Source organism: Buteo buteo, chromosome 6 (genome assembly GCF_964188355.1).
Source record: "Buteo buteo chromosome 6, bButBut1.hap1.1, whole genome shotgun sequence".
Classification (NCBI taxonomy): Eukaryota; Metazoa; Chordata; class Aves; order Accipitriformes; family Accipitridae; genus Buteo; species Buteo buteo.
In genome coordinates this window covers 35,349,395-35,361,106 of record NC_134176.1, presented here as the reverse complement: position 1 = coordinate 35,361,106, position 11,712 = coordinate 35,349,395, and the positions used below count along the sequence as shown (strand labels likewise).

The following is an 11,712-nucleotide window of genomic DNA, read 5'->3' as shown; positions in this document are numbered from 1 at the left end:
CTTTTTAGATGGATCAAGTCTTCAAAGAGGAAAGCAAAAGGTGAAAACATTTTAGCAGCAAAGTGGTTAAATGCAAGGTGAAAAATATTAATGCACACATTCAATAGAAATATTAAAGCATATATGTTTCATACAAAATACAGTACAGGACCAGGAGTTTCACTATGTTGTATAGTGCTGAGAGGAAACTGTTAAACTCATTTCTTTCTGAAGTATATACACAATATGATTCTATAGCATTTTCCTATACAGCCAGCAAGTTCTTTTCTTAGGTTGTTCATACCTCTCCACCTTGAATTAGGAACCTAGCACTTACAAATATTAAATTCCTCTCATTCACTAGAAAAACATCACCATTTTTTAATCAAAGTTGTTTTTAAAGTTAACAGTCTATACTAGGCAACCAAGTTTAGCTGAAAATGTGCGAAGCATGAAAATCAACCAGAGTAGCAGCTTTCAAATATATAAACAGTAAAAACCAAGACTGCTGCTACCATGTCATATTCTTGGACTTAATTCATCCAATCTACTCTTAATACAAAACTAGAAGCTCTTCCGTAACTTCTACAGTTATCAATATATTTGTCTTCTTTTCAATGTGAAATAATACTTTGAGATGATCTATGTACACAAGGTGGTCAATTCAAGCCATAATATAAATATAAATGTTTTCATTTAAAAAGTATTTTACAGACACATAATGTTATATACATTTGCTCATTTTACTTCTGGGCTACAAAGGAAAATTAAGGGCACCGATACATGCAGAAAGAAAAATTACACAAAAATATACTGAAGAAATGCATAGGAAGTGAGAAAAGTAAGTCATGTGCATCTTTTAAAATCAATTAGGTTTTTTTGTTTGTTTAATAAGAAGGGTATACTGAGGATAGCCTGTCCCACTCCAGCCAGGATATCAAATAGGTACCTTCGCTAATGAATTATGACTGGTTTTAGTGTTTTACATATCTTTAATAAGAAGCAAATGTTTCTTACTTCACAACTGAGCAAAGCATGTAATGTTTTAAAAAATTCTCAATGGGTTAATCAGTTAATTCTTATCTGAAAGTTAAACACTTAGTAAGTACAAAGCCATAACAAATACCATACACAATATACCACCACGCATACAGATACATACACACACTCTCTCTCTCTCACTCCCTCCCCCCATCCTCCCTCCAAATTTCCTTAATTAAGAAGTTCACTCCAATTTTGCCTGGGCTGTAATTTATTTCTCAAGCTAAGTCTTTTGTTGTTGTTTTTGTACAAAACACACAGTACTTTTGTTCTTGCCCGTTCAAATAAGAAAAAGTTGCAGTTCAAAATAATGAAAACAATTTCACTTTTGTTATTAATCTTTTGTTTTAATCATAGTACTCGATAAACAGCTGAACAGGATCCTAGTTTAACAGAAGGATAAACAAGAACACTGATGACAATTTGTTACAACTGCCTTAATGTACCTTTTGCTTAATGAACATTTGAATATGCAATAAAGTATTTTTGGAGGACACCCCAAAAGAAAACAACTTGCTGGTTGAGCAACAGAAACAACTTCCTTTTTGCTATTATGTTGAAATCAAAGTCATTTATATATAAAAATAAATGTTATGTTCTAACAAGAACATTTTAGACAATTACATCTGTGCTTAACAAAAAAATATTGGTCACTCAAGACTAGAATAATTAATATTTTAAAGGTTTTAGGATTATCAGAATGTATGGATACAACTCAACACAAACTGTAGCTGAAGGGAAACAGGACTGAAAATATCAATTTGTCCATCTGGAATAAAAATGCGACTAAATTAACTAATTAAATATTTAAAATACTACCATGGAATGTGACAGTAGATATGGTCCATACCTACTATATCAGAGGGAAGGAAAGTTTAACATGTAATAATTCGTACCTTACACATTTAGTTAAATATAAACATTTGTTATTTATACATAAAGTCGCTTCCAAAAAACTATTAATAAGTGATTTAGTTGCACTTAAAATCAGTTTCATTTCTCATTTGCCGAGTATTAACTTTTCTTAATCTTAAATCAACTGTCGCTAGTGCACTTTTAGTTAAGATTTCCCCTCAGGTAAGTTTTAATCCTTTTAAAAGAGCCCCCTCGCCTAAACCATGAATGTACAAAGTGGCAAAAGTTAATCCCTTTTAGTATAATCATAGTTTATATACTCATTTTATAGCCAATAATAAGAATAGGCTTTCCTCTGCAAAATCTCCTTCACAACTCGCAACAAATGCCACGCGCTCAAAGGAAATAGTTAGGCATGGCTAGCACTTGTAAAATGCCAAGGTCTGACAAGTCTTGTTGCTTCCTCCACATCAAGCATCTCTTACATGAAAGAAGATTCCCTTCAGCTTGCCAAAAAGCTTCCACAAATCCAAGTTAGATGCTTCCTGGAAACAAAGATTTTTCAGCTCTGTTTGGCACAAGACTGATTCATCCCGCAGCTTTATGCTTTCCTCCACAGCACCCACATACCTCACCACAGTGATGGCATGCTCTCAAGGGGAGGTAGCAGCACATACATGGAGCAATGAATGAGAGTGCCACCAGTGCTAACCAGCGTAAGCAGAACTTGTCATCACTAGTGTCACACGAGCAAGGATCAGAGAAATCTCCTTCAGAGTCTGACATGCAGTGATACAGCATGCTCTCTGCGCAAAGCATGCAACTAACTTGGTAGATACATCTTTTAATAGGATCTGGCGCATCTTGACATTTTCCTCTGCCATTATCTTCATGATTAAACCTTTCCTGGCAGTATATACAGCGGGAACGCTCACCATCCTCTTTTCTTCTTTTTGAGTTTTTAAATTTTGATGAGGAAGGCTGAGTTTTAAATACCACAGAACTCTTTGAGTCCTTCAGGGAATTCAACTTAGTTCCATCCCCACACGGGTATAAATAGTCAGATTTTTTACTGTCTGATTTAGAAAATGGTATATTTGAGTCTCCATCATCCCTCTCCAGGTCGTTCTTCCACATGTCAGGATGCCTGTAGTCTGCATAACGACGTATCAAAATGTCACGAGGGTTTATTCTAACGATTTCATCTTCATCCTGAAAACTAACATGTCTGCTTGACTTCAGTGGGACCTGAAATGGCAAAGCAAGGTAAGTTTACTACAGTGAAGTCCCAAATTTCTGTCCACCTACAATGTAAAACTTCGATTAGAAAATTAAAAACAGGATTTTTTTTTTCCTTGCTGCTTGAAGATAAAAATTTCAGCTTATTTTCTTACTAGTACAATTTACAGACTTTTCCACAATAATTGAGCCTTTTTCATGATGTTAGGACCATGAGCTTTAGTATTCTTTCCTGACTTTTTAGTATCTCATAAGAGCTTTGGATGTTTTGGTATCTGCATAAAACTTGATATTGTTCTTTGAATTATGCTCAAAATTCAGGTTTTAACATCTTACAGTGGCAACTAATTAATTCCACAGATCAATTATGCCTTAAGCGAACTTGCCGATTTCACGTCAGTGATGATCCGCTGCTTCAGGATTAACTCCCTGATACATTCACTTTGAGTTACTTGTGTTATCTAGGAGAAGCTTTCCTTTATTTCTGCTCTAAGTTTTCAAACTCCCTCCACTTCTGCAACAAGAGTATTGAATACTGCTTACTTATTCTCAAAGCTGTATTCTAGATAAGGATTTTGCCATATGAATAATAATATTCAGTAGCATGATCAATCAATAACAGTGGCTGCTAAATGCATCTCCCCTTAGCTAATATACAGTACTTAAATCAATCGGTTTAGGACACCAGCAGGCAAACACCTAAGTACTTTTTAAATTCTCAACTTGTAATGAACTGACCATAATTAAAGACCTTTTACCTCAAAAGGAAAGTAGGAAGGAACGGGCTAAACACATACAAAACAAACACCAGAGAGATAAGGGAGTTCTTGTTTATTCTGCCTTATGATGAAAGGGCATGGGGGCATGAAAAAGTTGTTGAAGGTGGCAAATTTGAATCATCCAAATTCAAATACTGCATACCTTAAATAAAAGTGTAAGATATTGGACTGCCACTAAATGTTACTGAAATCACATTACAAGTGACTTTCAAGAAAAGGTGCAAATAACGACAGGATAAAAATTTAGGACTTGTGTATGGAAGGAGCTCCCGAAACTAGCAGATAGTGCTGCAAAAAAGCAAAAGTCTTGGTATGTCCCAGTATTCCTGCTTTACAGACAGGCAGTTATTTTCCTACACTGTAGGCCTATTATAATCTGAGCAAGAATATAAGCTAGCTTCAAGTCAAATTCCACCTTCTTCTCCTGTCAAATGCACTGCCTGCAAACCATCTCACAGAAAAGACTGAAAAAAAAAAAAAAAATTCACACCCTAACCCATTAGCCTTACAAATTTTTCCAGAATCTTGAATTATTTGGGAATGCATCTTTGGCATCAGTATCATTGCTTTGAGAGTGTTTACCTTGTTAGCACTGATCACATTAGTGAGAATTAATGTGTCATCATTCCATAGTCTAGGACAACAGTTGAACTGCATATTCCTAATCTGTTGCAGTGTGTAACAACAAACTACTGAAGGTGACTTTTTAATTTAACACACTTCTAGTTCACTTTGCAGGTGTCTATGCTCCTACTACACTGAAGTCTGCGTGCCCTGGTTTTGGAGTAGGAGGCAGAGGAGGGAAGAGAAAAGGCAGCTGGGAAAGAGGAAGGAATAGCTTCTTAAAATATGCCAGCTTCTGATTATGTAAGAATATCTGTAGCCTGCTCTAACCATCACTTCCCTGCTTGATAATCCTTGTGTGATATATTTTAAGTACAGAACTGTAATTGGAGCTGCTTTGCCCTGGGAGTTTCAGCTGGAGTATGCTAACAAGAGTAATTTTTTTTTCTTGGCTCCAAGCCATACAGTTGGACTTCCACATGGTCTCGAGGATACAGGGTGAAGAAAGGTTATATCCTATTTAGCTAACATCACTGCTCTTCCATACTTCCCCAGGCTCCAAAGCAAGCAGTTAGGCCTCCCCTTTGCTTAGAAAAGCAGAGTGCTTCTCAACTCTATCCTTTTTTCAAACAACAGAAAGAGCCTATTGTTTTAGCACCAATTACTAGCTATGGCTAATTGGCTTTTTTGAACAGTTAACAGCATAAATTTATTTAAGGGAAAAAGCATCAAAAATGTCATTACAATTCCGTATGTTACAGGCATAAAGGATCCTAACCCCACTGTCCACACAGAATATTACTCATGCATTTAAGACATTAAATAAACCCCCATTGTTTAAAAGGAAAAAAACCTCAAAACCAAAAAACTCACCCTTAACCTCCCATTCCCCAGACAGCTAATAGCTATTAAAGATCACTAACAACTGTAAAATCTGACCTCTCCTCAGTCTTTAAAGGCTTTTTATTTGTTTGAGCAGAACACACCACATACATAGAACTTGTTTCTTTTTCTCAAGTCCCCAGCCAAACACCTACTAAAATGCTTAAGGTCTGATATGTTACAACAAGGCAGCATTACATGCTTTACGCAACTGATATTAAGAAATCATTTTTTAAGAAAGCGAGTGGGAAATGCTGAAAAAGAAGTGAACAGGAGAAACGTTGGAAAAGCTTTATTTATAAAGTGCTTACATATTGGGTGTTCAATGGGACCTACATGAAAGCCTGAGGTACATGAAACCTTAAGAACAATACACAATCCAGACTCAGTTAGGTACAAATACCAGCAAAATTCAATGAGAATAATGCACATAGTCCTCTAGCCATTCAAAATTACAACTCAGTACAAGTGCCGTCTCTGTGTAAAAGCTGAGGCAGGAAGGGTGGAAGAATATTACAGCAAACTGAAATTCCACAGAGTATCTCATTATGAACATAATTAGCCAACTGGATATTAGGCAGAAAATATTTGTTGCCACGACTGAACTCACTAGTATTACACCCTACTTGAAGGGGTGCACCTTTAAACAAGGCATGGACACTTGCTTGGTACTGTAGCCTTCCCTGTCTCTCCTCAAAACAGATATATCTGACTTTGCTCAGCTTGCAACTCCACAGTATGAGGACACCAGCAGCTGAATATATCATCGCAAAACACTAAATTTAAAGTTAAACACACATCAGCGTATCAGAAGCTGAAGAGCTGAGGGACTTGGGTATTTTTAGTAACAGTCAAAGTATTACAGGTAAAGACTTGAACTGTCATTAATCACTTCTTTAGAGCATGTACTTCTTGAGCTATTCAACTTACGAGCATAGTAAGAGTGTTCAAACTTACACAAAATCGAAACAAAACAGGCATTTACCTCAAGATCTGCTGTGCCACACGGTCACATGCATGGAGGTCAGCAGAGACAGTGCAGTGTGCACACATACTGAATGTGTGATTTTGTTGACTTGCCTATGTTCTAAATGTGTGCACCCCAGGACCATGCAAAAAGCATGGAATGTCGGATGCAGGTGGTGCTACAATATGAGAAAAATATTTTAAAGAATATCTACTAAAATTTCCATGGAGCCTCCCATAACTTCAGTCTACAAGAACTGAATTCTAGCATTGTCATTTCAAAGAAATTCCTATTTAATTTCTATCAGACAGGCACTACCCAGCATACCACAGCTTAAATTATCATTTTCTCAGTAGCCAACTCTATATGTGCTCTTAAAACACACAGGTACTTTAGACTACTGCACTTTACAACTCAGTGAAGACTAACAGCACATACATCGCTGATTACTATAGCTGTTAAGCATTAGCTGCAATAACCTAATCACCCATCTATTCTATTCTAAGAAATTTTAAAATTCTCTTCGCAAGTAAATGGAAAGAGGGGAAACTATGTACCTCTTGATGAACAGAACAAACAAAAATATGAGGTGATTTATACAAAGAGATAATTGGAGCAGATCAATGATTAAAAATCAGAAGTTAATAGTTTCAAACTCTTTAGTCAGTTCTCCAGATAACACTGTTTGCTTCTTTTGCCCAATAAAGCATTTAGAAAACAGCTGATACAAGACTTTAATACAATCCTATCTTTCTTTCCAAGAATGACCAAGGGTATTAAAAAGCTTTATTTCAAAGAGCAGAAATATTTTCTGATGAAGTGTTCACAGCTACTTGAACTTCATTCTGTTTTGACTTCTGTTATTAAGCTTATTCTAAAAAACTTCCCATGTGTTTGCTTCTAAGCATAAGACCTTCAAATTAATTATTACCCAACTCACTATTAAGTCTACCTCTACAGTCTACAAAACCTGTCAGTTTGAGGCTTAGAAAAAAGCAAAATGTATACTGTTAAAGGAAAATCTGTAACATTTTCATTCCAATCTAATGTTGTATAAATATGACCTCTTTTAAAAAATGTCTGTACATGAGCCTTCCTCATGTTAGTGTTTTTTTCTTCTAAGAATCTGCTTACCAATAGCTTATTACTTTTCATGCATAACTGATATATTGTTTTCCTTTCTGTACCAAAATAGAGTATTTTAGTTTAAATAGGCAGTTAGAATTCATAAACAATGTTTCACTGAAAGTATTTAGCAAAAGTGCCCCACTGTGTAATGCACCCAGGATATCCATTTTAAAGATACTTTTCAGTATTTCTAATGAAACCAGTATTAGTATACGTGTAACCAAGATTGAGCTCATGGCCAGTTAGCATTTTCTGTACAAATTTAAACAGCTTTTCAAGGCTGCAGATACAGAAGTCTGTAATACAGAAATCTGACTTCAAAGAAAGTAAAAGATTTATTAACGTAGTCTGCTGCACTACAAGCGTAGGTAAGTAACTTCACAAAGCTTTACCTCTGCCATAATAATGCTGTAATATTTCAGCTGCAAAGATTATATTGATCATTTCAAGAAGCTGAGAGTATAATGCTACATACAGGGACTTAGAATGAAGGTGCTTTCTTGTCAGAAACTACATACTATGCCATTAATGCAGCAAGCAAAGTAAGAACCGCTTCACTTGTTGATAGTCTTACCTGGTTAGGTTGGCTAGGAAAACAAGCTCTCCTGGTGTTGAAATCCTCAAATGCTGAAGGCCTTAAATTTGCACTGTTGTAAGGTTCACTGGTTACTACAGTTTCGTGTTGGAAAAGGTGATCTTTCATTAATGAACCTGATGTATTTTCTTGAGTAGTCTAGAATACATAAAGAACGCCCTTGAAATGATTTTGCATTTACACAGAACCCACACAAAAACCACAGCAAAACCACCAAATTCATACATAAATGCATTCATATTCTACATAACGTGTTAGAGGCATCTATAAACACAAGTATTTTTAAACACACATTTTTCAAGTACTTGTAAGTAGGCAAGTATTTTCTTTACTATGAGTCACCCTTGGAAAATAAGAGTTCCTTCTCTGCAGACCATACACAACTTGGGCATTAGAGATACGTGCCTTTGTAACCCAGTTGCCAAATCATCCTGAGGAACTTACTTTAAGGAAGCAGAGATTAGACCAGTCTCCAAGATTATGCTTACTCTAACTACCCACAAGGCTGCCAGTATTTACAAATATCCAATTGGAGGAAAAAAAAATTCTGAGGCAAAAGCTAGTCAGACCTTTTAAAAAATTAAAAGCAAGATCAGCTAGAAAGAAACAAAAAGTCAGTTTTAACATATACTGGCTCAATTAAAATATCTAATTACAGCAAGCGTGTATTGAACAACTAATGACTGTCTTTTTGAAATTAAGGTTGTATCAGGCAATGATACAAAAATGAGACTATGTGGCAACATATCATGAGATATCTACAGGATGTGTGCCACTCAGAATAAGGAAGAGGAAGTATGTTTGGGTGGAATATTGGCTTGTCAGATGATCCAATTTCTGAAAAGAATAGAAAAACCAAACAGTTCTCATTCTTTAAGCTTAACTGACTGGGATATACTTAGGATACAGTAGAGCATATTGATACAAATCCCATTGGGCTGCCAAAAATGTACTGTACAATGTTTTGTTTGTATTGAGACACGCTGTAAAGTTAACTGGCTGTCATCATCTGATAGCACTGAGAAAATTCTGGCATCATCCAACTTCCGTCAATGAAAATGTTTCAGCTTTATTGTAAGGATTTGTATATATCAAGAAAACATTAAGGAGGAAAAAATAAAAATACTGCAGGAAACTACTGAGGCAGAGGCAAACCTGAAGTTTTGGCAGGTTAAGTACTAACACCGAATCGTTAGTTTTCATTTATCAAAATATTTAAGGAACTTATTCTGTGATTACATTAGCACCTCATGTACATAAAAGCCTAATGTATCAAGTTTGAAGGCTTCTAGATAAAGTGGAAGCAGCTGTTCTGTAGCTGATCTTTAGGAGAAAGAAAATCATCACGCCACTAAGAATTTATATATTGTTCAGAAGGACTCTGAGTGGAAAAACATTAAAATCAGAAATTAATTAATGATCAGCTTTAATTAATACTAGAGAGCATATACCCCATGAAAGACAATAGCTCCATCAGGTGAAAGTTCCACTGAAAAATTTTGAACACAGGCAAAACTCCAGAAAGAAGTACTTTTTGCAGATCCTTGAGCATGACAACACCACTAAGCAATCGACCCTGTTGTCAAAATTACATTTTCTGGTCAAACACTTTTGGGAAAGGAGTACAAAAGCAATGTTGAAATGACTGGCAAGAGTTAGATTTCATGGATGTATACTTATTTTAAGAGCAAAAAGCATAAAATATTAGTGCAATATCAAATATCTTCCTAGCAGGAGGTACTCCTGCAGGTACATTGCCCAATGACATAAAAAGCTTCCAAAACACTGGTTCAAACCACAGGAGAGCTGCATTCAGAATGAGGAAGAAATGTCTACAACTATTTTTGGTTTGAGCAATGTTGTAAATGCTTACAAGCAGAAACTATTTAAGTTAGGAACACACTTAACAGCTAAAGGCCATTTTACAGAAACCGCAGTGATAAGCACTAACTCCTCTACCCCCCCAGATATTACCAATTTGAGTGGTCTAGGGAGAAGGATGAGAGCTGCAAAAACTACTACTCCTTCCCTCCCAGGGAAAAAACACATACTACCCACAAGCCAGTCTTTATCCCTGGGTAAGATCTGCAACAGCCTGCATTATTTCCTGTCCCTGCAGGTGATTCACACCTTTTTTCTTCAGAAATAAACTACCTACACTATAGAGCAAAACTGACACATGCACGTGCTCACACAGACACACATGCTCCCCTTGGCAGTCAAGAAGGGCTCCATCTAATAAAGGATACAGGCACCGATCATCTATTACAGTGCTAACTAGCAGTGCCAGACACTGATGTATGAAATACAATCCTTAATCTTCAAGCAAGCCTTTGTGCCCTATACGCAGCAATTATAAAGGAATGCTTTTATATCAAGCTAATTGACTTCAAGAACAAATTTTGGGGTGGCAGGACACAGAGAAAGGCATCTGACCTTTGTAAGGCAAGAACTCACGAGACAGCTGTTCGGAAACCACAACGCTCAGCCTACCAATCTAGATAGTACAGGTAAGTGGACACAGTCTAACTTCTGGTATTTATGAAAAATGAAAAGTGATCAGGTCAGTTATGATTTTATTTAGCTTATAAATATTCACTATGCAGAACTACAGAAATGCCAGATGAATAACCTGAACTCTGTATATTTAATTAAACTGATAGTTTTGATGCAGCCAAACCACACTTATTAGGATCAAAAAGGCTTTCTTTGGATGACATTTCCTGCTCCAAATGTGACGTTTTATGACAAGGTCATAAACACCTGAAACCCCACATTTAGAATGGAAATGCTGACAACCTGATGGGAGAGGCTCTAGAAACAAAAATGCTATTGTATTGAAAATGCATTTAAGTAAAAAGCAAACATGTAAAGTTTTCCACAAGAACTGAGCTTGGTATATTAAATATACAGAATATTACACACAAACACAGATGCACACATTCCCCTTTTCTACTGTCCAAAGCAATTACACCGCCCACATTCAATATCCTTTAACCACAGCCTGCAAAGTACAGTACTGGCATAGGTTATTCAGTATCATCTGTAAAGTAACCTACGCCAGTTTTTAATGCACAACGGAAATCTGGTTTGCTCCCAGCTGCTGGTATAATAATTACTGTCCTATGGTTGCTAAGAGATACTCTGATTTTTTTTCCAAGACTACTAAAACATTTCTGTGCGCGCAGGCAAAAGGATGCTGGGTAAAGCAATAAAATGACTCCAGCTGTAGCTCTCCAGCAGAATTCAAAGCCAGATGACAGCTGTAGAGAAAATGAAAACCAGACTGAGCTTCTCTTCTTCGAATTTTCTCTCCTTACTTCTCCCAGTTTGCCAGAGTTAAGTCTGGGAGAGAATTCAACATTGTTCTGCAAACATTGTTAAAAATGTTCTGCTCTAAGTAAGTTTAATGATTACACAGAAGGATGGATGAGACACCACATTTCCGTTGCATCCCAGTTCTTTATTTACCTCCCATGAGGCCTAAAAATCTGCTGTTTGATGCTAACCAACACAAGAAGAGTTTAAATGTTCTTTTTCCTTAATTTTTAAATTGTGAATAAATGATACAGGTTTCAAAAACATTTGAATAACTTCCTTTTGCTTTTGCTATTTCTAAGACTTGATGGAGCAACTATTTTCATATTTGGCAAAGAAACTCTATTATAATCAGGTAAGTATCT

The 11,712-nt window shown here is 36.2% G+C and overlaps 1 protein-coding gene across 2 annotated transcripts in view; it reads right to left on the bottom strand.

Moving 5' to 3' along the window:
- Positions 1-951: 951 nt before the first annotated feature.
- SPRED1 (sprouty related EVH1 domain containing 1) overlaps positions 952-11,712 on the bottom strand; it is a 61,609-nt gene continuing 50,848 nt past the window's right edge. For both annotated transcript variants that reach the window (XM_075030379.1, XM_075030380.1), the window contains exons 5-6: positions 8,009-8,167; positions 952-3,123 (exon numbers count right to left, since the gene is read on the bottom strand). In XM_075030379.1, the coding sequence (XP_074886480.1) occupies positions 2,464-3,123; positions 8,009-8,167 (819 nt within the window). In that variant the 3' untranslated portion in view covers positions 952-2,463. The remainder of the gene's footprint in view (positions 3,124-8,008; positions 8,168-11,712) is intronic.